The sequence below is a fragment of the Ochotona curzoniae genome, unplaced genomic scaffold, assembly GCF_017591425.1.
Source record: "Ochotona curzoniae isolate NIBS_2020 unplaced genomic scaffold, NIBS_Ocur_1.0 contig_46, whole genome shotgun sequence".
Classification (NCBI taxonomy): Eukaryota; Metazoa; Chordata; class Mammalia; order Lagomorpha; family Ochotonidae; genus Ochotona; species Ochotona curzoniae.
The window spans coordinates 8,373,163-8,400,402 of NW_024466340.1; the positions used below are offsets into that span (position 1 = coordinate 8,373,163).

The 27,240-nt window shown below is 64.2% G+C and overlaps 2 protein-coding genes across 2 annotated transcripts in view; one reads left to right on the forward strand and one right to left on the reverse strand.

The window, feature by feature from the left end:
- Positions 1-8,545, forward strand: part of TMEM132C (transmembrane protein 132C) — a 102,083-nt gene extending 93,538 nt beyond the window's left edge. Inside the window, exons 7-10 of the mRNA XM_040986862.1 lie at positions 895-1,100; positions 2,417-2,690; positions 3,502-3,693; positions 7,382-8,545. Coding sequence (XP_040842796.1) covers positions 895-1,100; positions 2,417-2,690; positions 3,502-3,693; positions 7,382-8,545 — 1,836 coding nt within the window. The remainder of the gene's footprint in view (positions 1-894; positions 1,101-2,416; positions 2,691-3,501; positions 3,694-7,381) is intronic.
- A 289-nt stretch (positions 8,546-8,834) lies between these two features.
- SLC15A4 (solute carrier family 15 member 4) lies at positions 8,835-25,189 on the reverse strand. The gene is made up of 8 exons (XM_040986863.1): positions 24,635-25,189; positions 21,541-21,836; positions 19,719-19,887; positions 19,363-19,440; positions 18,724-18,892; positions 13,608-13,763; positions 12,770-12,928; positions 8,835-10,469 (listed from the first exon to the last, which is right to left on the reverse strand). The coding sequence occupies exons 1-8, from the start codon at positions 25,187-25,189 to the stop codon at positions 10,321-10,323; spliced, it is 1,731 nt and encodes a 576-aa protein (XP_040842797.1). The 3' UTR covers positions 8,835-10,320.
- Positions 25,190-27,240: the final 2,051 nt, after the last annotated feature.

The following is a 27,240-nucleotide window of genomic DNA, read 5'->3' on the forward strand; positions in this document are numbered from 1 at the left end:
TCTGTCCATCCGTCCATGGGTCCATCACCCACTTATCTGTCCGTCTGTCCGTCCGGCAGCAGGAAGCCAACAAAAGAACAAGTATGTGGAACATGCACTCTTCCGCCTTCAAGGATTTCAGCCTAGGAGATAATGTGGACCATGAACTTGGCTATGACCATGACCATACTCAGCTCGGTTTCTGCTCCTTGGAATCCCAGCCTGACTGGCAAGGTGTGGGAGAGAAGCCTTCCAGGCCGCTGTTGCTGGTGTGTTTTCCATGCAGCCCTTCCTGCCAGCCAGGAGAACCCCGCGCCTTCCTGCAGCGGCCTCACCGCAGTTGGGCGCGCAGAGGGCTTAGCCTCAGATGAACAGCTTCGGAACACGGCAGCCAGGAGCCGGCCATACTTGTCCCTTTGCCTCTCCATGCTCATGGCGTTCCTGTGGAGTGCGGGAAGGGACACGGTGGAGGGAACAGGGAGCAGCTGCCAGTGCTGCACAGCAGCCCGCAGGATGGACACCTGTGACACAGACACACGAGCCACCCTGGGGGACCAGGCAAGCCAGGGCGCCAGGGAGGAGCTTCAGGACTGTGGGGCGTGCAGAGGAAGGGCCTACAGGCCCTGTGCCCCGGACTGCGTGGCTGGGACCCATACAGGCGCCTCTGCTGCCCAGCTCACAGGCCCGCAGCCCCTGCTGTGACTCTGCAAGTTCAGGTTCAGCTGTAGAGCCTCATCTCAGGCTGCTCTGTCCTGTAGCTCACGTGGGGGTAGCAGTGGCAGCCAGCCCTCTTGCCGTGAATCCCTTTCCAGTGTTACTCCGGAGGTCCCAGGAAAACAGCCCCGTAGACGATGCTGCCCCAGCCACCGCCGCCGGGCCAGGGCCAGCTCGGCCATCTTCTCTCTGCCTTCACAGGTGTCGGACCGCTGTGACCACGTCTTCGTCAACGGCAAAGAGATCAAGGGCAGAGTGGACGTGGCGGTGAACTTCACCTACCAGCACCTGAGTGCCCCGCTGCATGTGACCGTGTGGGCACCCCGGCTGCCCCTGCACATCGAGGTCTCAGACACAGAGCTGAGTCAGATCAAAGGCTGGAGGGTCCCCGTCGGGACCAGCAAGAGGTGAGCTGGGGGGCACAGCTTGGAGGAGCCCGCCCAGGCCGATGTGTCACTCTGTGGCCCTCTCTGGGCCCTGCAGCCAGAGGGGCTGCACAGGCGCGTGTGCAGTAAGACAGTAGCACCCCGTGTTTTTCTGGCCCCACCTTGTAAGTCACAAGGGTCCTCGCCGTGCTGGAGGAGAGCAGGCAAGGCTCGCAGGCACAGCCGCAGGGGTGGCTGGAATCCCGGCCCCTGGAGGACTGCAGGCAAGGGACTCTCCCTGCTGCCATGCACGTCACCCAGCGCAGGCGGCCATGCTGGGACACTGACCCACTGCCCCCGGCTGGCCGGATCTGGACGGCGGACCCGAGAGCGCATTGTGCTGTGAGCAGCGACGACACCGCGCTTGTCCATGGGCCTGGGCGCGAGGCTAAGACGCCAGGTTCCTATCCACTGGCAGCTCTGTGGGCTTGGCCATCCGCCCGACCTCCCCTACCTCACGGACATCAAGGTGACCCAGGGGGACAGCACTCCCAACCACTGGGCCCATCCTGCTGTTGAGCAGCTGCTGGCCCGCCAGTGGCCTTGGGAGGGAGCAGAGGCGCCTGAGGGAGCTTGCCGACTCCCGGTAAGGCGGCAGTTGCCTCAGGCTGCCTAAGGGCATTTCAGAAACAGTGACCACGGCAATGATGGTGACAGCGTGCTGGAGCCTGTGGAGCTTTGTCCAGTGTGATCCGCGGATCAGGGGGTTTTAAAAAAGATTTTATTTATTTTTATTGGTAAGTCAGATATATACAGAGGAGAGACAGAGAGGAAGATCTTCCATCCGCTGGTTCACTCCCCAGGCGGCCACAATGGCTGGAGCTGAGCCAATCCAAAGCCAGGAGCCTCTTCCGGGTCTCCCACTCGACTGCAGCATCCCAAGGCTTTGGGCCGTCCTTGACTGCTTTCCCAGGCCATAGGCAGGGAGCTGGATGGGACTGCCGGAATTAGAACCGGAGCCCATATGGGATCCCGGCGCATGCAAGGTGAGGACTTTAGCCACTAGGCTACTGCACCAGGCCCCAGGAAATCAAGTTTTTAAATGGTGCTGAGTTTTTATTCATGTAAACAAGTTCAGGTGGCCACCCACAGCCCATGGCTACTGACTGGTCAGCATGGCTATGGCCAACAGCAGCTCTTGTCTGTCTTTTTGGCAATGAGTGGCAAGCAATGCCCCATCCTCTCATTGCCCCCATGGTCCTGGGGCTCCCATGTCACATGCTGGCTCTGCAGCTGGAGACGGAGGCCAGCCCCTGTCCATCAGGGACACCTGGCCCTGATGGCCTGCTTCCCCACAGGCCCACGCGGGAGAGCGAGGAGGAGGAGGAAGAGGAGCGGCGGGGCCGGGGCTGCACCCTGCAGTTCCAGCGTGCCACCGTGCGGGTCCTCACGCAGTTTGTGTCCCAGGGGGCCGGGCCCTGGGGCCAGCTGAGCCACCTGCTCGGTCCCGATTGGCAGTTCGACGTCACCCACCTGGTGGCAGACTTCATGAAGCTGGAGGAGCCACACGTGGCCACACTGCAGGACGGCAGGATCCTCGTGGGCCGGGAGGTCGGCATGACGACCATCCAGGTAGGCAGTGGGGCCCTGCGCTCCTGCGTCCCCAGGACCAAGTGTGCCTGAGGGACAAGGCGGGACCCTGAGGCAGTGGGTCGCTGTAGCCAGCCACTGGCCACCACGAACCTGCAAACAGCAGCATGCGATGCAGACCGGTGGGCAGCCGGCTCCATGATTCCCAGTGCCAAGGACCCTCCCCACACCCCACCTTCTGGGGACCCCAACTCCCCACTCCCCCACCAGTGCCCACCCTTTTTCACCCACAAGCAGGGTGCTGAGTGGGTAGGTGTGGCTGTGACTGCCTCTCCCTTCTCCATCACCCCTCCGGTCACTCCCTCGGCCCCCCGCTCCTGGTCTTGTGCGCGGCATGAGGACATGCCAGGACAGGTGGGAGGCACAGTTCTCCCTCTGGCCCGTAGCCCGGCCCCGTGACTGCCCTCCAGGATGCCATCCTGGCTCCTCACGCCATGAATGGCAGGGACTGACCTGGACTCATGAGATGTCCAGACGGCAGAGCTGTGGGGGTCGGGAAGTTGGCTCCACGGCTCCGGGTCAGGCTGTGTGCAGCACTTCACACCGCACACGGTCATCTGTGTGCTGTGCAAGGGCGCTGCGGTGACGGGCCACGGACCAGGCCACTGCCCTGCCAGGCAGAAGGACTCTAAGGTCCACTTGGGTTTCCGGCGTCTTGAAGGGGCTGCCTCCCTGGGTGTCCCGAATCTTGGCACAGTGCAGCTGGGGCCCACTGCGGGACTGTATTGCTCAGGAGGGCCCAGCTTCTAGAAGCAGGTGCAGTGGCTTCTCCTGTGTCCTGCCGATCCCACAGGTGTTGTCCCCGTTGTTGGACTCCATCCTGGCTGAGAAGACAGTGACCGTGCTGGATGACAAAGTGTCGGTGACAGATCTGGCCATCCAGCTTGTGGCTGGGCTGTCGGCCACCCTGCACGCTGACCCAGAGAACAGCCAGGCCATCACGGCCGTGGCCACGGCTGAGGAGCTGCTGCGGACCCCCAAACAGGTAGCAGGCAGAGCGGGGGTCAGGAGGGAGGCGGACTGGCAGGCAGCACCATGTCCTTCGCACAGCGGGACGAGTTGGTGCAGTTCAGCACCTTCCCTGCTCGTAGCTCTGGGGTGGCACTGACCAGCTGAGTGGACCATTTCGCCCATCCCACCTCGGGCGGGAGTTCTCTGCCTCGGGGCTGGGTCCTCACCCATGTCACCAGCGGGACACAGGCCCCCAAGTCTGTGTGAAGAGCCCCCCTTTAATTGCTGCCCGCTGGCCAGGTGCATCCCTGAGGTCCCAGGAGAGCCCAGCTCTCCCCCGCCCCACAGGGCCTCCGTGGTCTCCAGCAGCAGCGCTGGGGTGGGGGTCCTCCCTGTCCACCGGGACCATGCCCTGCTTCTCTGGCCTTCCCACAGCTGTGCTGTGTCCTGGCGCTGGGGGCGGGAGGTGGGGACAGCTTTACAAGGTCAGGCCCACTCCAGGAGAGCATTGGCAGGGGACAGCAGGCTGCACGCGGGGTCCCCCGCAACCCACGGCGTCGGCTCTTGGGCATGTGTCACCTGGCCCAATATTTGCTAAGAGGAGCAGAGCAAGTTGGGAGCAAGGCAGCCAGGCACACAAAGCTGTTTGCTGAAAACAGGTCGTTAATTAGGATGGACGACTGGCACAGCGCTTCCCTGGGCCGGGGCACGGCTGCCTGTCCCCTTAGACGTGGCCCATCTGTCTTCATCAGCCGGCAGTGATGGGGGTGCCCAGCCCCCACGCGCTGGAGCTGGGCATGTCGCTCATTCATTTGCAGCTCTGAATCCTGCCCAGGCAGGTGTTATTTCAAGTCATTCAGAACACCTCGTCTTGGGGGAATGTGTAGGCGCCTCTGATGAAACGCTAGTCTCAGACCGTCACCTGAGCGTAATGAGCAGATGGAGGGCTCGGTCTCGGCTCCGCAGCGGGGGGCCCCCGGACAGGGGGTTTGGCTCTGCAGCGGGGCCCCTGGGCAGGGGGCTTGGCCTGCCGGAGGGTCCTGAGGATTCAACTCCACTTGTCGGCTGAGCGAGGCTTGTTTTGTGTTAACTTCTTTCTCCATTTGGAATTTGTGGAGAAAAATTAATTCAAGAGGAAAAGTCAGCCACAGTGAACTCGCTCGCTGCCAACCGCGTGCCATTTCACTGTCGGCCCTGCAGGCAGCATAGGCTGGGGCTTTGTTCATGCTGTTTCCAGCACTGAAACGCCAAATCTGAAAGACTTGACGCTTGTAAACACGAGGGCAGTGGCTTGCACCTGCCTTCCCAGGGCTTCGTCCGCAGTCACGGGACCTGGGGCGGGTCAGGCGAGAGGCCTCGCCTGGTGGGCATCGGGCAGGGCCTGCTGTGCCAGGAGAGCTGCTGTGTGGAGGAACGGGTGGGGGCGTGGAACCTCAGCTTTGGTTTGCATGCAAGTCCTTCATTTAGCAGCTGTGCAGGAATGGGGAGTGAGTTGCCGCATCAGCTGCTGCTGCCTGGGCAGCAGGAAAGCCGGGAGCCCTCTAGACTGGGGAGGCCCCTGGGCTGGGGAGCCCTCTACGCTGGGGAGGGGAAGAGTGGCTTTCTGGGGTGGGAGGGAGTGGGGTCAACAGGATAGCTCCCAGCAGCCCAGTGGCTGTGGAGGAACAGCAGCCGTGGGCTCGCTTCTTTGGTGCCTGTGGCCACAGGTGTGACCCAAGAGGACCGTGGTGGGGGAGCCTTGGGAGAGCAGGCTGCACAGCGGAGTCAAGCTGAGATGGGTGGTCTGGACACGCAGAGACCCCCACTCAGGTGTGCTGGCCTGAACCTGGCTGTCCCCGTGGGTGGGTCCCCAGCCCCCTGGCTGTCCCCGTGGGTGGGTCCCCAGCCCCCTGGCTGTCCCCATGGGTGGGTCCCCAGCCCCCTGGCTGTCCCCGTGGGTGGGTGCTGCCCGTCCCCTGCTCCTCTTCCATGCACTGTGGTCTTTCCATTTGGTCTCCACTCACCTTAGTCTATTCCATAGGCCACTGTGTTTTGTTTGCTTATTCTATAGTATTTTTGTTTGAAAGGCCAAGACAGCTGGAACCGGGGCACACCAAAACCAGGAGGGAGGGACTTAGTCCAGTCTGCCACAGGGGGGACAGAGACCCCCCAGGATGTGTATGACAGGAAGCTGAGTAGAGTCGGGACTCTAAGTCGAGCACTCCTGGGTGGGCCGTGTGTGCCTGAGCAACGTGCTAACCCCCCCGATGCCACAGGGTGGGCCGTGTGTGCCCGAGCAGCATGCTAACCCTCCCGATGCCACGCTCCTCCTGGGCACCATCATCACACTCCCTCCCATAGACTCAGCTCTTAACCCACAGGGATGGGGTCACTTTATCCCCCATCCCCTCCCGAAGGCCTCCTCCCTCCAGGGCTCAGGGCACTTGCACTGGAGACCTTTGCCTGCCTACATGAGAATGGCTTGTCCCTGCATGTGGAATGAGCCCTGGGTACCACTAACTGCAAAGCTGAGGTCTGAGGCGTGGCCAGACGGTCGCCCAGGCAGGTGGCTGCTGCTGCTGGACCACCAGGGCCCTTCATGGCAGCTGCCTTCTGGCCATAGCTACGCCCTGGCCTCAGAGGGGGCCCTGGAGCCCCAATGCCTGGGACATGCTCCCACTCTGCCCTTGCTGACCGCATGATGGGACACGGTTCCTAACCTCAGTAGGTGATCTGGATATGCCTACTTTGTGAAGGAGAAGGCAGTGTGTCGTGTGCATGGACACAGACAGCACCTGGCCTATAGTCAGTGGACGGCACAGTGGCTGTCCCTGTCAGATGTCACCCTCTGCTGGGCAAGGAAGGGAGACGAGTGCCACCCCCACCCCGCCCAGGCACTGTGAGCTTGCCGAGGCTCTGTCCGCACCCGGAGTCTGTGCCCACAGGGAAGGCTAATCCTGACATGGGGCGGGGGCCAGCAGAGTCAAGACTTTGTGGTCCACGAGAGCCACTTTGTAGCGCCATTTGGCACTGACGGCAACAACCAGCGAGCCCCGTGAACAAACGCCTGCCTTCCCCGGCCTCCTCTCATGACACCGCCCGAGAGCGGCGCCTGCGCATGGCTGGACAGTACAGGGAGGTGTGTCTCACTGAGAGACGGAGAAAGGGACCGGCTGCTGGTATAGCAAGTTAAGCCCCTGCCCGGGATGCCCACTCCCCACGCTGGAGTCCCCGCTGCCAAGTCACACCTCCATTTTTACTCCAAGATTCTACTGATGCTCCTGGGAGACAGCAGATGCTCACTGCTGCACTTGGGTTGGCCTCTCGCATGGAAGACCTGAGTGGAGCGCCTGGCTCCTGGCCTTGGCCCGGACCAACTCAGGGAGTAAACCAGTAAAAGGCAGGCAGCTGTCTGTCTCTGTGTTGTTTCCCATGAGTAAACTTGCTCTAACATGACTAAACCAGGCCCCTAGGCAGTGCCAGCCCTGCTGTAAGTCGACCAGTGGGCAGTGTACTCCAGAGCATCTGCTTGGTTCTCTACTGCCCCACCCGACCAGCTGGCTCCACAGACGGCGACTGGCCGCCTGGCACAGTGAGAGGGTGCCGAGCTGCGGCAGCCAGCTTGTCGGATGGGCTCAGGTGATGACGCTGCTGGCAGGGCCCTCACACGTCCAGCTGTGCACTGGCTGCCCTGTGCTCCAGGCCAGAGGCCCAGCCGGGTTCTAACCACCTCTCTCCTGCAGGAGGCGGTGCTCAGCACCTGGCTGCAGTTCAGCGACGGCTCAGTGACACCTGTGGACATCTATGACACCAAGGACTTCTCCCTGACCGCCACCTCCCTGGATGAGGCCGTGCTGTCCGTCCCCCAGGCGCACTCCCCCAGGTGGCCTGTCGTGGTGGCCGAAGGGGAGGGCCAGGGGCCACTGGTCCGAGTGGACATGACCATTGCCGAGTCCTGCCAGAAATCCAAACGCAAGAGTGTCCTGGCTGTGGGCATCGGCGGCATCCAGGTCAAGTTCGGACAGAGCCGCCAGGACGCTGGTCCAACAGAGGACGACGACGAGGAAGGGACCAAGAACCACGCCAGCGGCCGCAGGCACAAGACTCAGGACCACGAGCGCCAGGGCCAGGACGGGCACTTCCTGGGCAGCGCGGCCGTGGAGCGGGAGGAAGGGGCGCTCCGGAGAGTTCCTGGCACGGCTGCGTCGCCCCTGGACAGCGGGGTGGGGAAGAACAGCCGGCTGGCTGGGGAGGCGCACATCCCCGTTGACTTCACCCACTTCCCGGCGCAGGCGGAGCTCCCCGCGGGGGCCGGGCTGGCGGGCAGTGACCTGCTGCAGGCGCCCCGAGGCCTGAGCGACCTGGAGATCGGCATGTACGCGCTGCTGGGCGTCTTCTGCCTCGCCATCCTCGTCTTCCTCATCAACTGTGCCACCTTCGCCCTCAAGTACCGGCACAAGCAGGTGCCCCTGGAAGGGCAGGCCTCCGTGAGCCACTCGCACGACTGGGTATGGCTGGGCACCGAGGCGGAGCTCCTGGACAATGGGACTGAGGCGGCGCCGCCCCAGGACCAGCACACCACCACCACCGTCCTGGACCACAGGCTGAGGGTCCCCCAGGAGAGCAGCCGCCTTCTGCTCGACGGGGGTGCCCAGAAGCAGGTGCAGGGCCAGGTGCACAGGCCTCCCGAGGCGGGGGGCAGGCAGGAGGCCCCACACTCGCCCACGTGCAGACGGAAGAAGGTGCAGTTTGCCACCTTTACCACCATCCAGCCAGACGACAGCTGTCCCACCGTCAACTCCATCGTGGGTGGCCCCGAGGACATCTCTTGGGTATGCCCCGACGTGGAGGCAGGTGCCCCCGTGGACCTGAGCTGCTACCTGGAGAGCCGTGAGGAGCCCGCATAGGGCCCGGCCTCGAGTGCCCAGTGCGCCGTCCTAGCTAGGGCTGCCGTTGGGCTGAGGGGCTTCTCCGGGGACTTTGAGCAGCACGGGCCAGGCCTGGTGCTAAGGGACTGGGAGGGCTAGGGCCGGGCTGGGGCATGTGTGCACCATGGGCAGCGTGCCCTCGTCGGAGGCCTGGGCTCTGGCCGGGCACAGCTGCTCACCTGTGGGATGCGAAGCCACAAGGTGGTTGTATGGCTCACATGCAGACAAGTGACCAAAAATTATTTGTTACAAAACACAAAAAGACAAATAAAAAGAGATGAGTGACAACCTGTTAATATTTCTAATAAAGGAGCCACCGGTGACCTTGGGGCTTGCTGACACCGTGTGCCCCAAGTTCAGAGTGGGCAGGGAGGACAGTACAGACAGGACGCCTCTAGGCACAGAGCCCAGGGTCTGCTCTCCGCGTGTCCTGCTGCACGGCGCTCCAGCGTCCAAGGGCCAGGGCCATGTGTCTCACCTGAGGCCGGAGGAGCGCCCCCCTCAGGTGCCCGTTCAGAGGCAATGCGGAGGGTCCACTCTGGGAGCTGTAGCCTGGACGCCTTCCCGGATCTCCGGCTTGGTTGAACTTGTATTTTACAACTAAGGGACCCTCAGACCTCATGTGGACAAGCTGGCCCTGACCCTCCCAGCGATCAGAGCAGGCCAGGGGCAGGGCCGTGTGGAGAAGGACTGCAGTAAGACACTCCCAGGGCAGCGTGAGGCACAGGGACCAAGCTGACCAGAGACAGGGTGTGGCAAGGGCTGAAAGTGGCCAAAGAGATCAGCGTGCCAGGGGGACAGAGATGGCAAACGCAGAGGACAGGGCCGGGTGCCTGTGGCACGCACTGGCTTTCTAGGTGCTGGGGGCAGGTACCCGATGCTGCAGCTTCGATTGCCTGGAGCAATTGCTTCAGTCCCTACTGAGGCGCCAGCTGGGGGTCCCAGCTCCTTGCAGCCCCCTGCTAACGCGAGTCCTGAGGAAGCACACGACAGTTCACCAGAAAACCTGACCAAGTCGCTCACTAATGGGAATGGATGCCCACTGTCTCCAGCTGTGAACATTCACGGCCGTGACCGTGGGCAACCCAAACAACGAGCCCACGTGATTTAGGAGTGAGATGCTTTTATAAAGTTATTCCAAAATACAGCAACAAAGACAGTAGTTAAACTCAGAACCCAGATACGAGCAAATCCACAAACACCGGCTTGAGTCCACAGCTGCTGCAGTCACTGGGGACACCGACCCCACCCTCCACGGAGGCCAGCCTCTGGTCTCCGCATGGCGTGGGACACCTGGGAGGCGTCCCAGTCGCAGCCCGTGCAGCTTTCAGCAGTGCACGTCACGCACTCCTCCTTGAAAACCAACATGTGCACCATGGGCAGGTACCCGGCCACGGCAGACCCGGCCACAGCAGACCCACCACAGCCCACACCTGCGACGCCAGGTGTGTGGCTGGCATGGGAACTGTGGGCACGCCTGTGGGAGTTCCTGGCAGTGCTGACCCCACAGTGCTCCAGCTCCATGACCACAAATGCCCAACGTAAGCAGAGACTGGAGGACACGGGATGCTCTCAGGCCGTGCGGCCTCCATCGCGAGCTTGGGCAGCACAGTCACGGCCGCGGGCTCGGCCACACACAGCCCCCCGGGAGCCTGGGGCTGAGGCGCGTACCCCACAGTGCAGGCAGAGGCCTGCTGGCTTGTCTCAGGACATCCCCAGTCCGTCCCTGCACAGCCACGGGTCCAGAGGTGGCGTCAGGCCCTGGCGCTGGCAGCCGTGCCGTTGGCCCTGGCTCGCTGGCGGTCATACCTCACAGACACGACGAGGAAGAGCAGGAGCGTGGCGCCCTGGACGGCGGCCAGCAGGAAGAAGTAGTAGTTCAAGTGGCAGCCGTTGATGTTGCCTGTGGGGAGGGAGAGCAGGCAGCTCGACACCGCTGCCCACACACGCCAGGCCACGGGCACTGGGGCTCAGGGAGAGCCTGCGGCCAGCCTCCGCCACGGGCACTGGGGCTCTCGGGGAGAGCCTGCGGCCAGCCTCCGCCACAGGCACTGGGGCTCGGGGAGAGCCTGCGGCCAGCCTCCGCCACGGGCACTGGGGCTCGGGGAGAGCCTGTGGCCAGCCCGGGGGGTGGGGACAGGAGACACCCACCACCCAGCAGGTGGCACCAGAGGGAAGTGGCAAGAGGCAGGGGAATGGCGTGAACAGCAGCAGGCACGGAGCGGCCGACACAGCAAGCGACAGCAGCAGGCGACCCTGACTCGGCCCCGAGCTGCTCCCTCCACACGGGACTCGCGAAGGGGTCAGTGCTGAGTTTGGACTACACTCCAGCTTTCAGGCCGAGGCCGAGCCAGGGTGCTGGCGGTGTCACTCCCACGAGAGTCCCTTCCAACAGCTGAAGCTCAAAGCCGCAGGCCCAGCCAGGTCCCTGCAGACACCTCTGGGAGGTTCCACCGTGAGCGCCTGGCAGAGCGAGGCATGCTGCCCCGAGTGCAGTACCCAGAGATGCAGCCTGCGCCCCGTGCTTTCGCAGAAGCCAGAAAGCCACGCCCACGCGCACCACACCGGCACCGCTCGCGGCAGCACCTCTGGGTGTGGCAGACATGCACGCTGCGGCACGCTCACAGGAGTGCTGAGGGCCAGGCCGTGGTCACAGCAAAGCAACAGGTGGGTGGGCACCCCAGAGTGCCCGCCTAGTGCGGGTAAGATTAACTAGGAGACGGGAGGAAGGCTCTGGAAGCATGGGGAGGTCTCACAGCCATGAGCCCCACCCCACGCTGGACGCTGATGCGCGGATCCCATCTAGAAGCAAACAGTGATGACAGGAAGGGGCCGCCAGGCAGCTGTGGGCAGCAATGTGCGTGAGCAGCAAGCTGCTGCCCCGGAACGCCATCCCAGCACCCCAGCTGACACAGGACAGGTGTGGCCATGCGGGTGGGAAGGGCTCCAGGTCACTTCCGGGTGAGGGCTAGGTGCTGCCCTCTATTCTGAAGTCTCCCAGATCCAGCCAGCTGGGAACTCTGCCTACATTCTGGCCTCTGCTCCTCCTTGCAGGGCAGTGGCTGCCCCAGAGCTGCTCAGCCTCTCTTCAGGGAGTATGCAGTCTGTCAAGGCCGCAGGCACTGGGACAGAGCCTACAGATCCTCAGGACTAGGGCTGGGCTGCGGGTTAGGGGGAGAGGGCCAAGGACCAGGGCAGGGCTGAGGGCCAGGACAGGCTGAGGACTGGGGTGGGAGGCTGAGGACCAGAGACGGGGGCTGAGAACCAGGGCAGGGCTGAGGACCAGGGTGGGAGGCTGAGGGCCAGGGCAGGCTGAAGACCAGGGACGGGGGCTGAGAACCAGGGCAGGGGGCTTAGAACCAGGGCAGGACTGAGGGCCAGGGACGGGGGTGAGAACCAGGGCTGAGGACCAGGGACGGGGCTGAGGACCAGGGCAGGGTTAAGGACCAGGGCAGGGCTGAGGACCAGGGTGGGAGGCTGAGGGCCAGGGCAGGCTGAGGACCAGGGCAGGGGGCTTAGAACCAGGGCAGGACTGAGGGCCAGGGACGGGGGCTGAGGACCAGGGCTGAGGACCAGGGACGGGGGCTGAGAACCAGGGCTGAGGACCAGGGCTGAGGACTGGCAGTGGTGCGTGGCGGGGTGTGCTGAGGACCAGGGACGGGGTTGAGGACCAGGGCTGAGGACTGGCAGTGGTGCGTGGTGGGGTGTGCTGAGGACCAGGACAGGGGCTCTGACTGTGGAATTCTGCAGATGGTACAGAAGGCACAGACCCCTCACCACAACCTCACGGTATCCAGCACCAAAAGCAGCCAGTGAAAACCGAACCAGAGCAAACATGGCACTGCAGCACACCCCCTGCCAGCCTGCGGCCTCTGCCCCCGGCCTGGGTAACACCCCAGTCTGCAGGGAAAGCCCTGAGCCCCCAGGTAGCACCCTGGCGCTGTGTGCTCGGCCCTGTGAGGAGCAAGGAGCTGCATGAAGCGGGCTCTGACGCAGAGCTCATCCACCTCACAGAGGAGCAGGGTCCAGAGCAGGGGTGAGCTCACCAGGCGGGCAGGAGGGCCAGCGCGGGGGTGAGACACAGCAGGTGACATAATCCGTGTAGGAGGCCAGCGTAGGGCGGTGCACCTGAGGCTGGCCCGCAACACCCTCCCTGCACCCCGGCCTCCTCCAGCCCAGGCTCGCCCGGGCTGCGGCTCTTACCAAAGTCCGTGTGGCTGCTCATCCACCCAATGGCCTTGATGGACACGAGCGCCAGCAGCCCTGAGCCCACGAAGGAGCCCACGCCAGAGAAGAAGAAGAAGAGGCCCATGATGGCGCTCTGCATGGACTTGGGGGCGGCCGAGTAGGCGAACTCGAGCCCTGTGGAGAGAGGAGGTGTGATGTGCAAGTGCACCTCAGGGCACCAGCGGCACGTGGGCACCACGGACGTGCCTGCTGCCACCCCCCACACACCAGCAAAGAGCCGTGAAGAGCGCTGGCCCCTGCCTGCCTGGGGGATGGCAGCCCTGGCCCCAGGACAGCAGCCCTGGCCCCAGGACACACTGCTCTCCTGCCGGCACAGCCCACGGGCGGCGGGAAGCCAACACCGGACGGCAGAGCTTGGCCCGGTTCCTCTGGAGTCAGCCAATGCAATGGTCGCCCACGCCCTTCAGTCTCCAGGCACGGGACAGCCGTGCAGGCCGTGAGGGGGCGGACACAGGACCCTGCAGTCGCTCACAGCAGCTGGTTCTGCAGGGTGCTCAGGGCACTGTGCTCACTGCCCACCCTGCGGTGCGGCCACGAGAAGACGTCCCAACAGCCTGAGCCTGGCTGCTGGCGAGCCACCTGCAGGGCCACGCTCTGCGCCCTCACCCACGGCACGAGTGGGGCAGTTACCGAGCTACAAACATTTGCGGGAATTTTTTGTGTGTCAAGAATGAATCTCAACCCATGTCCCATCCGTGCTCTCAGCCACGGAAGGTGAACGCCACCAAAGGGCCCTGCCCCTGCGGCCCCAGCGGATCCCCAGCCACCACGGCCCGCTGCTCCACAGCCTCACCTGCTATGCTGGCGAAGATTTCGCTGACCCCAATCAGCACGTACTGGGGCACTTGCCACCAGATGGGCAGGTCCGCCGCGTGGTACACCACGTTGCCGATGGTCTGGTTGATGGTCCTCTCCTTGACCAGCTCCAGTCTTTTACTCTCCAGAATCCCTGGAATCCAGAAGTCGGTCAGCGCAGCACGTACGTTCCCCCTGCCGTTCAGCTAAGACAATACCTGCCCCAAGATGCTTCTGGTGCACTGAGAACCACAGCAAAGGGGGGTGCCACGACTGCCCTCGGCACCCCAGTGAATGGAGGGCAGTCTCGTGGCAAAGGGGGGTGCCCCCACGACTGCCCTCGGCACCCCAGTGAACGGAGGGCAGTCTGTGGCACCGCGGCAAAGGGGGTGCCCCCACGACTGCCCGCGGCACCCCAGTGAACGGAGGGCAGTCTGTGGCACCGCGGCAAAGGGGGGTGCCCCCACGACTGCCCCCGGCACCCCAGTGAACAGAGGGCAGTCTGTGGCACCGCGGCTCCCATGGGGTGCCCCCACGACTGCCCCCGGCACCCCAGTGAACAGAGGGCAGTCTGTGGCACCGTGGCAAAGGGGGGTGCCCCCACGACTGCCCGCGGCACCCCAGTGAACGGAGGGCAGTCTCGTGGCAAAGGGGGGTGCCCCCCGACTGCCCCCGGCACCCCAGTGAACGGAGGGCAGTCTGTGGCACCGCGGCTCCCACGGGGTCTCACAGCCCAGCAGCACGGGGAAGGAGGGTGAGGCGCTGTTTCATCTGACGTTCACCGCATCACCATGAGGGGGCATTTCTTAGCCTTAGTGTCATGACAACCACACAGCGGGGTGGGGTATCCTCTGCCAGAGCACCAGCTGACCCCCACACACGGAGGCCCTCCAGCTCATCCGTTTACATCTGCTTGTCTGAGAGGCAGCGAGGCAGAGAAACGCAGAGACCTCCCCAAACGCATGACAGCCAGGCAGGGGTGGGCCAGGCCAGAGCAGGGAGTTGGGGACCACCATGTGTACTGGTCTCCCCCGCCATGTGGTGGTCTCCCCCGCCATGTGGTGGTCTCCCACCATGTGCACTGGTCTCCCCCGCCATGTGGTGGTCTCTCCCACTATGTGCACTGGTCTGTCCCACTATGCGTACTGGTCTCCCACCATGTGTGCTGGTCTCCCACCATGTGTGCTGGTCCCCCACGTGACAGCAGAGACCCTCTAACTGAGCCATGCCTGCTGCCTCCTGGGGTGCACACCAGGCAGGAAGTCGGCGTTGAGCAGAGCCGAGGATGAACCCAGGCTCTGTGACCACAGCAGGTGGCCCAAGCAGCAGCTCGGCCACTGTGACCAGATGGCCCACGTCTAGAACGTGTACTGAAGAGGACAAAAGGACCCACGGACGCCATCATGCAGACACACTCACTTCCAGCTGAGTACCCGTGGCCTGAGCATGAAGGGCAGGGCCGACCCGGCGGGGACACAGCCGAGCATGAAGGGGCAGGGCCGACCCGGCGGGGACACAGCAGGGAACGTGTGTCTAGCCGCCCTCAGCTGAGACGTGCAGGCAGACGGGGGCCCGGCAGACCAGGCTGGGGAGACTGCAGTCAAAAGCTGCTCACTGACAAACACACAGCAATCCTCGAGACCCCGCAGCCGAGCCCGCCCCCACGCTCCGGCCCCCAGCTTCCTTCCCACAGGCCTGCCCACACCCCAGGATGCGCTGGGCCCGTCCGGCTGGCCCCCTACCCTGTGCCTGGCCCTGGGACACCACGGCTGTCTGTCACACACACACTCAGAAAACAGGATGACGTCCCAAGAAGCTCGAATGCCTCATGCCAGAATCAGCAAGACCCTGACCTCTCCCACCTCCCAGCAAGCCAGACACCGCCAACCACATGTGGCTAGAAGCAAAAATGTCACAAAATAAGACAGCATCACTTGTGCATCACCAAGAAAGTCCCCACCCCGGGACACAGCGCAAGGAATGTCCACAAGACCAGCCAAAGCTGGCGTCACAGGCAAACTCACAGCCGGAGCGTCCTGCTCACCTGCAAAGGCGCAGACGAAAACAGCTTAACTCAGTGAGCGAGAAAGAACACCAGGAAAGCAGACAGGGAGGTAGCAGGGACCAGTGTTAACTCTTCAATCAGAAAACAGCAACCCCGAATTACAGACAAAGTCACACAGCCGGGCTGACCTGAGCCTTAGTGAGACCTGGAACAGACGGTTCTGGCGGACTGGCCGCACACGTGAACACACGAAACTGGAAATGGGGAAGCAGCCAGATTTACTTACACACTATTTTTATCTCCACTCAGCAAATCTCAAAACTCAAAAAAACGAAAGCTTCACAAGGAATCAAAGAGAATCAAGTGAAGGGAACAGAATGCTCCTAGAGGGGTGGCCGCGCACTCCTCACCGAGGGAGGCTCAGCGGCCTCCGAGACGCGTCCTCAGACCCCGGCAGCACGTGGAGGCCAAGGTCCCCACGCAAAGCTCTGCAGCCCAAGGACCCGATCGCGACAGCCACAGCAGCGGCACCTGACCTGTGAGCACGGCCTGGTCCCCACGGCTGGCACTGAGCAAACAGGGCTTACGTTAGAAATGGCACGTGTTGGTCAGGAACCCTATACATGTAAGACCCGTGAGCAGCCACAGGCAGTGTGTGAGTGTGTGTGTGAGTGAGTGTGCCCGGGCCAGCGGCCTCTGAGCCTCACACACAGCTGGCCTCGAGTGCGGCCGCCCGTGCTCCAGGACCCACAGCGGCACACAGCTAGCCCCTACGCACTCAAGGGGAGTAGGAACCACATGATGGGAGTGGCACGCTTGGAAAGTCCTGCACGGAGCAGCAGAAACCCCCCGCGAGGGGCGGTGGGACCAAAGCAAAGAAACACAGCGAAGAAGGAAGAGAAACTGCCGCTCAGGCCCCGGCCTCGCATCTCCCACAGTCAGGCACCCGCGTCGGGCCCTTCAGGCAAGGCGTGCTGGGCGAGGCATGTCAGCAGCCCTGGCACATCCCGTCAGTCATGTGGTTCCTGAAGGTGACCCATGGGAGGGCTGACTGCTCAGTGCTCCCTGCTGGTGGGGAGAGGAGCTTGGCCGGCCTGGGCTGGACCGGGACAGACCCTCCGACCATCGGCACCGCTGCTTCTAGCTCATGGCAGAACACACGGAGGTGGAGGCTGGTGCTGCACTGACGTGCAGTGGCCGATGGCACAGGCCTGTCCTGCACAGCTGGCCCCTTCAGGATCTGAAGCCACCAACCACGCCATCACTGCCCGTCGGGGTAACAGCCCGGCTCCCTGGCAGCCATCACGGCCCGTCGGGGTAACAGCCCAGCTCCCTGGCAGCCATCACGGCCCGTCGGAGTAACAGCCTGGCTCCCTGGCAGCCATCACGGCCCGTCGGGGTAACACCCCGGCTCCCTGGCAGCCATCACGGCCCGTCGGGGTAACAGCCCAGCTCCCTGGCAGCCATCACGGCCCGTCGGGGTAACAGCCCGGCTCCCTGGCAGCCATCACGGCCCGTCGGGGTAACAGCCAGCTCCTTGGCAGCCATCACGGCCCGTCGGGGTAACAGCCAGCTCCCTGGCAGCCATCACGGCCCGTCGGGGTAACAGCCCGGCTCCCTGGTAGCTCCCACAAACTCACTGAGCGGTGAGTTCTTCCCATTCCTAACAAAACCTTGACTGCTCCTAGAACAGGACCCCACTCCAGAGAGCACCCCAGCCACCAGTGCCCCCGTCCCTGCCCAAACACGTACAGAAACCCTGGAATATCCCAGGTGGCCCCAGGGACAGCCACAAAAGTGACTCAGCCACAGAGAAAGCGAACAGAAAGCATCTACGAGAGAACGCATGGATGAAACGGACATCTCCCCCCTCTGGGACAGAGGTTAAGTCCCAAGTTCCTTGACCGCAGCCCTTTGTGGGGTCACACTTCCGGCCAGGCAGGGCTGGGGCATCGGACAAGCCGCCCCTCCTGACAGCCCTGACTCAACCAGCTGCGGGTTTCTCCTGCCCGCCTCCCCATCACAGCTCCGCCAGGAAAGCTGATTGACACAAGCAGCGTCATCGGATATGACCTGACTTCACGATTCATCAACGCGATCATTGTCACCTTCCAACGACCCAGCCTGGAGGGCCAGTCCAGCCATGCCCAAGGTCCGACGCGTGCCAGGGTGGCCGGGACCGCAGCGGACGGAGCGTGGTCCCTGGGCAGCAGCTTCCTTCTCGCACGCTTGCTAAGAGCCAGCCGGGGTGCGTGCAGGGACTACGCGCTAATGACGTGACTCGACTGCAAACATCAACCCAGGGAATGTTGCAGAGCAGGCCAGGAGGGCCAGCCTAGCCCAGCTCCACCAGCCAGGACAGACAACACTCCGCAGGGAGAACCAGGACGCAGGGCAAGACACGTGAGTGCCCCCCGCTGGGGGAGTCATGTGCCCCGTGCCGGTCAGGGCTTCTGTTCTGTTTTTCCCGTTAGAAAAAGAGAGAAACAGAGAAGGTGGTGCATCCGCCCGTTCACCCCCAAACGCCTGGAACAGCCAGGGCCGGCAAGGCCCGATCCAGCTGTCCCGTGTGCGCGGCAGGACACAAGTCCTTGGCCTCCACCCGCTGCCTCTCAGGGTGCCCTCCGGCAGGAAGCTGGTCAGAAGCGATGCCACTGGGACTCAGCCGGGCACTGCAACATGGGACGCCATGCTCCAGGCAGTCTGCACTTGACACCCACCTAGACCCGTCTCACTCCAGGTGTGGGGCCACTGTGCCCCACGTACACAAGCTTTGACATAAAAACTGTGAAAGGCCTCCAGCAGCCTCGACGGGGCCCAGGCCGGGTCCAGGATGCAGTTCCCCTCCCAGGAACCCCGCGAGCCTCCCAGAGCACCCTGTGGCTGCCGTTCCTGACCACTGCACAGCGAGCGCATGACCAACCCCGGGCAGGACCCACAACCCCGAGCCCACCCCCGAGCCCACCCCCGGCGGCGAAGGCGGAGCGCATGACCACCCCCCGCAGGACCCACAGCCCCGAGCCCACCCCCGGCGGCGAAGGCGGAGCGCATGACCACCCCCGGCAGGACCCACAGCCCCGAGCCCACCCCCGGCGGCAGCGGGCCTCACCGGCGGCGAAGGCGGAGCACATGACAAAGAACATGCCCACGGCGATCCTCTTGAGGGAGGAGGGCAGCAGGCCGCGCCTGCGCAGCATCGGGTCCACCAGCCGGTCCTTAAGTGGGATGAGCAGCAAGATGAGCAGGGCATCAAACATGGTGAGCCAGGCTGCCGGGAACTGCGGGACAGAGGGGCAGGCGTCACCCGAGCTCCATGCGTGTCACACCGCCGCACGGCCCTCACTCCCAGCTGGGGGCACACACCTGTCACTCCCAGGTGGTACACGCACACATCATTAATGCCCCATGCACATCATACCCACCCATCGCTCCCAGCTGGGGGCACACACACGTCACTACTGCTCCCCGCCTGCCATGCCCACGGCACACCCCTCACACCTCCTCCGTGGTGTGCCCACCACACACCTGTCACTCCCAGCTGGGGGCCACCCTGAGGACCCTGTCTGCCGGCCGGCACTCCGACACAATGGGACTGATGTCGGCCAGCCTGGCCCGCTGAACACCGGCACCAAGCAATGCCCTCCCAGGAAAGTACCCATGCGCATCTTGGTTCCCGCTCGCCCCACGAGCCCCTGGGAAACGGCCAGCAGACGGCGTGTCAGCCTTCACACCACGGGCAGGCGCCTACCGTGTGGTGGGCAGTGGTGATGCTGGGGATCTCTGGGATCCTCAAGTGAAGGCTCTGCAGGACGTAGGTGGTCTGCATCTGGGGACAAGAAGCGGGCTCAGTGCGGGACGCCCAGCGCCCGGCCAACCCCGGCCCGGGGACACAGGACGACGGTCAGCCGCCTGCTGGACCTCCAGGAGCGTCCCCTGCAGTCCGTTCCGTCCAGTGATCCAGACGAGACGGGAACGTGCCGAGGGCCTGGGAAACCAGGAGTTCTTGGCTTCTTTCTGGGAAAGGGCTGCCAGCCACCGGAAGGAGCCACTGCGTCCCAGGTTCGCGGCCGCGGGCAGCCCTGCGGGCCGCGGGGAGGCACTCACTTGGAAGTACACTGTCCAGTAAGGAATCAGAGCCAAGAAGACAGGCACGGTCTTGACCAGAGCCTTCACGTCTTCCACGGTGTCTTCCGTGAACGGCCCTCCGTGGGACATCTTACATGAATCAAACAGACTTTGTTTAGAAGATTGTTGAAAGACTCCACTGCCTTCACTTTGGGAAACAGAACGAAGGAATTAGTTTTCTTCCACGGCCAGCAATCCTTGGTAACAAACGCAGTTTGGAGGTGGGACCCAGCTCCCTGCATTCAGCCAGCTGTCTGACACATGCTAACCCTGGTGGCAAAGCCAACAGACGGAGCGCCAACCTGGGCCCTAGCCCGGAGCCACTGCCGCCCCAGCAGCTGGCACGCCCTGCGGCCCCAGGGCAAAGCCATCAGACGGAGCACCAGCCTGGGCCCTAGCCCGGAGCCACTGCCACCCCAGCAGCTGGCACGCCCTGCGGCCCCAGGGCAGAGCAGTGGCAAAGCCATCAGACAGAGCGCCAACCTGGGCCCTAGCCCGGAGCCACTGCCGCCCCAGCAGCTGGCATGCCCTGCAGCCCCAGGGCAGAGCAGTGGCTCTGTCCACGCTGAGTGAGGGGCCCGTGAGGGCCCTGCAGCTGGCCAGCCTGGTATACACACGCAGGTGCCTTTTTGGGGACGAGCCCCGCAGCTCTCAGGGTCTCATGCCTGAGGGACAAGCCTTAAGAAAACAGAGCCGCTTCTGCTGCCAGGTGAGACGGGGTGGGGAGGCCTTCCTCCTGTTCAATGTGAGCACCCAGTCACCGTCAGTAAGGAGGGCCAAGGCCAGAGGGACCCCAGTCACCTGGACACAGGTTCCCTAACCTAAAGCGATGGGGGCGGCTGCTGGCCACAGTGCTACGATGCTCGGCCTACCTGTCCTGGGGGCCCTGCTCACCCCAACCCCCGATCACGCAGCCCCGGGAGAAGGCAGGGGCTAGCTCAAGCCTGGCCACTCCCGTGGCCTGTGAGCCGGCCGGCCCTGGTCTTTGTGGGCGCTCGTGGAGGAATCCAGAAGGTGAGGGCTCCGTGCTTCCCTCTCCTTCCAGGCTAACAAGAACGGTTAGGACAAGGGCTGGCATCTGCCGGGCAATGCAGCATCAGCACCCAGATCCTTAGTGTGTCCCCAGCGAGCCAGCAGGAAGCGGGACACAGCAAGAAGAGGCTGAGCTCTGAGCCACTGTGAGGATGCCCATGTGGACATCAGACACGCTCAAAATGGCTCCCCGGGCAGAACAAAAGCCCACAGGATGTTCCGGCAACCAGCGCCGTCCAGACGTGGAGCTCCCAGATCTCAGAGGCCACGCAGCTGGCGTGAGTCTGAAGTGAACCAGGCCCTGCTCAGGGGCTGGCCACAAACGTCCTATGGCTGGGCTGCTGGAATTCACAGAATCGCACGTGCCACAGGAGGGTCTGGGCACAGCCCAGGAGGTACCCCAACATTGGCACGCACCTGCCGGGGTCCCACAGGGCTCCCAGATACAGCCCTGTCTCCAAGCCCTGGTCCACGGGCATTAAGTGCCGGGCCCCCAAGCCCATACAGGTCGCCCCAGAACACCCAGCAGTCCAGCTCCTGTTGCCATGGGAGGCAGCCGTGCCACCCTCTGGGCAGCGGCCTGCTCTCAAGGGGGCAGCGAGGATGTCTTCAGGCACACAGTCACCCAGCCTGCCTCTCCCGCCCCTGCCAGCATCCCCCACCCACCGCCAAGCAGCCTGGGAGAGCAAGCGCCCTGTGGAGGTGGGAGCCGGAGCTGGGGGCGGCGGCCCAGCACGCTGTGTGCCCGTGCTGGGAGCCGGGTACTCACCGGCCGCCCGGGCGTTCTGGCCGCCACGTCCGGGAGCAGCAGGAGTACGTGAGGACCTTGACCATGTCCGTGAAGGCGCTGCCATCGGGCGGCTTGGTGATGAAGACGCTCTGGCCGCACAGGAAGACCACGAGGGCCACGCCCACGCAGACTGTGGGGATCACGTAGCCCGCCACGAAGCTGACGTTCTGCTGGATGTAGGCAATGCCGCCCAGAGAGATGATGGCACCCAGGTTGATGCTCCAGTAGAACCAGTTAAAAAACCTCCTCGTGGCTTCTGGGCCTCGGTCCTTGACCTGCAACGACGGAGACACGAGCACTCGTGAGGGAGGTGGGCAGGGCACTGTGCCCACACAGCCTGCAGACACAGGACGCATTTCTGGAGCCCCCTGGCAGACAGCTTCCTGGACAGGAGCCACGCTGGTCCCAACAGGCCTGAGCAAGACACCCGGCGTGGCCCAGCTGCCCGGGAATGCTCCCAATGCCCGGGACACTCAGCACCCGCTCTGTAGCCCACGAGCTCTCGTCTGTGGGCCCGAGCCAAAAGCCCGCATCTTAAGCCACTTCCACGCGACTGCCACTGGTCAGTGAGGACAGGGCCACTGCCGTGGGCTGTTGGCCATCACTGTGGGATCAGAGCAGTTCTGATTTGGACAAGGATTCCTGGAAGGCTCAGGTCACCAGCCTCGGCACACAGAGGGCACACAGCAATATCCCGGCTCAGACCTGTCCACAGCCGGGCACACTCGGGTCCCTGGCATGCAGGCCCCTCTGGGCTGGTGCATCTGAACAGACCCAGGGCCAACGGAGGGCCTGGTGGGCCTCGGGCGGGCTCCGCTTCCTGGAGCTGATGGGCTCGCCACAGGCTGGTGCCTGGTCTGGCCCTGCCTATGCGACGGCTCCCACTTCACTGCCATGTGCGCGTCATGGAGACTACGGTCATCCGCTCCAGGGACAGGCCAGGCCCCTGACCCACTGTGTGACCGGTGGCACGTGGGCCAACCCCCAGCCGTGCCATGTGACAGGCCTCCACTGTCACTTCACACGGTATTCCAAGGTGTAAAAGTGAGAATCGAGGTTGTGTTGTGTGTGTTTAACATCGAAGCACAGCCACTGTGTTGGCAGGGAGCACATACAAACCGGCAGAGCGGCCACAGCCATCTCGGATGGCAGCTCGGAGCTTTAAATAAGCCACTCGCTCTCCTGCCGGTCAGCACTGGCCGCGTCCCAGCGCCCGCGCCCGTGTGAACAACGTCCTAAACCTAGAAGCTGGACCTGGGCCCTTCCTCCATTCTGCCAGCCGGAGGTCAGGAGGCAGCGGCCGCAGAGGAAACAGGGCCCCGAGGGCAGACAGCAGGCTCTGTGCTGACAAGCGATGGGGAAAAGCCCTGGGCACAGAGCAGGACTGAGCACAAGCTGGGCCCAGGGCCGCCACGTGCACAGCCCTCACCAGCCACAGCGGCCCAGCGCCCATGCTCTCGTACAGAACCCGGGACCCAGTGTGATGGCTCAGTGGCTAAATCCCCACCTTACAAGAGCCGGGTTCCCATCTGGAAGCCGGTTCGTGTCCCTGCTGCTCCACTTCCCATCCAGCTCCCTGCCTGTGGCCTGAGAAAGCAGCTGAGGATGGCCCAGGGCCTTAGGACCCTGCACCCACGTGGGAGACCCGGAAGAGGCTCCTGGCTTTGGATCGGCTCAGGCTGTTGCTGCCGCAGGGAACGAATCAGCAGCCGTAAGATTTTTCTGTATCTCCCTCTCTATAAATCTGATCTGCTTTTCCAATTAAAAATAAATAAGTCTTTTTAAAAAATCGCCAGAACTCTCCACGACACACAAAACATAGACACCTGACCAGCCTGGCAGAGCCCTGCCCCCCCCCGGCCCAGTCACACGGGAAGCTGGCAGCCACGAGCCTGTGAGCTGGCAGGGCCTGGGCAGCCCTGCAGCCCCACTGCATGGACACCTGTCCTGCCAGGGAGGCTTGGCCTGACTCGGCAGCAAAAGCCCCCAGAACCGGCCCCAGGAGCCCCAGCCAGCACAGCACCCTGCAGAGCGAGTCCTGGCCACTGAGGCCACCTGGGAATTGAACCAGCAGATGGAAGATCAAGGTCTCTCTGCCAGCAATCTTTCTCCGATGTGGGCTGCCAGCCTCTGGCCCCATCCACCAGGAGGCGGCGGACGGGGGAGCTGCAGGGACTTCAGGCGACCAGGACAGGGATCCCGGGGGGACGTCATGGAGGGCAGCACCCCAGAAACCACCTTCTCCAGGCTCACACATCCCTCCACGCCCTGGGCTCCATGGCCATCCACGGCAGAAAGCTGCAGCTCCCACACAGCCCACGCCAGTGCTCCAGAACGCCTGGTGCCCTGTGCGGGGCAGGGGCTGGCACCGCCTCCCCCAGCTTCTCAGTTCCTATGTGGCAGGGCCGGGCGGGGCTGCATTCCACACAGGCTCTATTTACTCCGAGAGGCACCCTGGTATAGCCCAGGGCACTCTCCTTGCTCACAGCCACTTAGAAACCAGAAACGCGACTGGCCCGCCCGAGGCCAGGGCAGCCCAGCCCTGCTCCAGCCGGACACCGCCCGGGCTCCACCTTGCTGCCCTCTCACTGCCCACGGTCACGGAAGGGATCCCACGGGCTGACCCTGCCCCTCAGGCCTCTCCTCTGGCTTTCCCCGTCAACCTCACCCCTGAGTGTGGTCGCTGCAGCGCTGGGAAGGACCCACAGCAAGGGTGGGGCCCTCCCCCACTGCCAGCTGTCACCCCCTGCGTCCCCAGGCAGACGGAGGACAGCCGGTCCCTTCTGGAAGCCAGAAGGCCATCACTCCACATGCGGACCCCACCCAGCCCTCCCCTGGAAGGAACATTTCCCAGCTCCCATCAAGCCTGCCCCGAAGGGCTGGGTCTTCCAGCTCTCCCCGGGCGGGCCTCCCCCTCTCTCTCCCCTCCCTCAGGTCCAGTCCGGGGGAGCTCGGACAGGTGCAGGGTGGGTGCGCGGGGCGTGGAGCTGGGCGGGAGTGGCCTCCTGCTCCCTCCGACCCCCGTGCAGGGCCCCGGCAGCGCAGGTGCCAGGGGGCAGGGCGCGCAGCTCACCTGGTCGGCGCCGAACGGCGTGATGTTGGCTTTGACCGTGGCCACGCCCAGGCCCACGAGCGCCAGCCCCGCGAAGGTGGCGGGCGCGCAGCGGCGCGTGGCGGCGTCGGCGCAGGCGGCCCCGCGGCCGTGGGTCCCGGGCGCCGAGCAGTTGCGCAGGAGCGCGGGGCGCGGGGCCCCGCAGAGCGCGCCGCGCGTGGCCGGCGCGGCCAGCAGCGGGAAGACCAGCATGCCCAGCAGGTAGAGCGCCAGGCTGAGCAGGATGGCGCGCGCCCGGCCGAGCCGCGCGTCCGCCAGCCAGCCGCCGAAGGGCGAGCCCAGGTAGGTGAGGCCCATGAAGAGCAGCAGCGCCTGGCTGGCCTGCGCGCCCTCCCAGTCGAACGGCGTCCCGTTGAGGAACAGCACCAGGTTGGCGGTGACCCCGTAGAAGGCGGCGCGCTCCAGCAGCTCGGCCAGCAGCACGGCCCCGCACGCCGCGCGCCGCCCCGCGAACGCCCCGGCCGCCGCCGCCCGCCGCGCGCCCAGCAGCGGCGTCCGCTCCGGCTCGTCCTCCATGCCGCCGGCTCCCCGGAAGACGCCCAGGCTGCTGCCCCGCCGCCGCCCTTCTCGCGAGACCGCCGGGCCTCGCCGGCTCTTCCGGCCCCGCCCCGTGGCCAGCCGTGCGCCCGCGCGTGGCGGGCTGACCGGTCCACCGAGCCGGGCCCCGGCGGTGTCGCCTGCACCCCTGGCCGGCGACGCGTGGCTTGGGGACCCGGGCCTGGCCGGCTCACGCGTGGCTTGGGGACCCGGGGCCTGGCCGGCTCACGCGTGGCTTGGGGACCCGGGGCCTGGCCGGCTCACGCGTGGCTTGGGGACCCGGGCCTGGCCAGGGACGCGTGGCTTGGGGACCCGGGCCTGGCCGGCGACGCGTGGCTTGGGGACCCGGGGCCTGGCCGGCTCACGCGTGGCTTGGGGACCCGGGCCTGGCCGGCGACGCGTGGCTTGGGGACCCGGGCCGCAGGGGCAGTGGTGTCCTTTTGGCTGCATTCCTCTTGTTTCTCAGCCCTCCCTCAGCGGAGGTGAAGCCGCTGAGGGAGGGTCAGATACGGGGAGAATCACGGTGCTGGGCTTTCCAGGGTGTGGACAAAGCCTGTGGAAAATGAATAAAAGCACGCTAGAGGCAGCCCTGGGTGCATGTGGCCTGGCTCATGGGGGCGGCTTTCTGCCTGTTGTCTGTGGTCCTTGAGTCTGCAGCCGGGCCTCTGCAGAGTGGCTGCTGCGCTGGCTGGCCTGCTGCACAGGGGGAGTCTGCAGCCCGAGCCAGGCCTCAGTGAGTGCAGAGTGGCTGCTGCGCTGGCTGGCCTGCTGCACAGGGGGAGTCTGTAGCACTCTGCAGGTGCAGTGAGCGGCGGCCTGACTCGCACAGCAGCCACCTTCGCCCCTGTGCCTCCTGGTTCAAGGAAGCCTGCCATGTGCCCAGGTCGTGCATGGCCTGAGCCCGGGGCGTCCCTGTGAGAGCCTCACCCCGTGCGGAGCAGGGACAGGCTGCTGGAGGCCAGGGGTTCAGACTCCGCCGGGCCCAGGCTTGCGTAACTCCATGACGCTTCTGGTTTCTGCGGCCGCCTAGCTCCTGGAGTACCCTGCGTCAGGGCTGCCAACACTTCTGTTTTTCTGGTTCTCTCAGTTCCCCAGGGAGGGAGTGTGTGCCTCCAGCCTAGGCGGGAGTCAACAGATTTGTGACTTTGCCTCGGGCATGGGGAGCTGGCACCAAGTCTGCCCGCAAGGAACTCAGAGCAGGAAACAAGCGAAATAAGGGAACGTGGGGCCGAGTAATGGTGAGGAATCGGGCGCTCCGTCTCTGTGCCCGAAACAAAGCCACGCACACACACACACCCACACACGCATGCACACACACACATACCCTACACACACATGCGCACACACACGCATGCATGCGCACACACACATACCCTACACACTCACACACCCTACACACACACACCCTACACACACATACCCTACACACGCACACACCCTACACACACACGCATGCATGTACACACACACACTGCACACACACCCTGCACACACACACACACACACACACACACACTGCACTCACACCATACACACACACACACACACTGCACTCACACCATACACACACACACAGACACACCCTGCACACCCCCACCCACCCTGCACTCACACCGGCTGGACTCAGCTTGCAGAATGACATGGGCGGATTTGCCAGAGGATGTGAGAGCCTGAGCAGAGGAAGACAGATTTGCATGGGTCTGTATTTCTTTCCACAGGCTCGGTTATTTCGATCCTTTTCCTCCTTACTCACTTTCCTTCTTGGGGTTCTAAGAACCCTCAAGACATCTGCAGGAAGCCGAGCTCCCTGGCAGAAATGGGCTGGCAGGGGCGAGGCCAGCGGAGGGAGCTGGGCGGAAGGGTGAGCTTGCTGTTGCCTGGCTGCCACAGTCAGACTGCTGCTCGTAAACTCCCAGGGGAAGCTCCCTGGTCTGTAACCACAGCCAGGGGAGAGGGTGCGAGGCGTGGCTGGCTCCTGGAGACGCCTTCCCGGAAGGGCAGCAGCGACGGCCGCCAAGCCTGGGACCTAA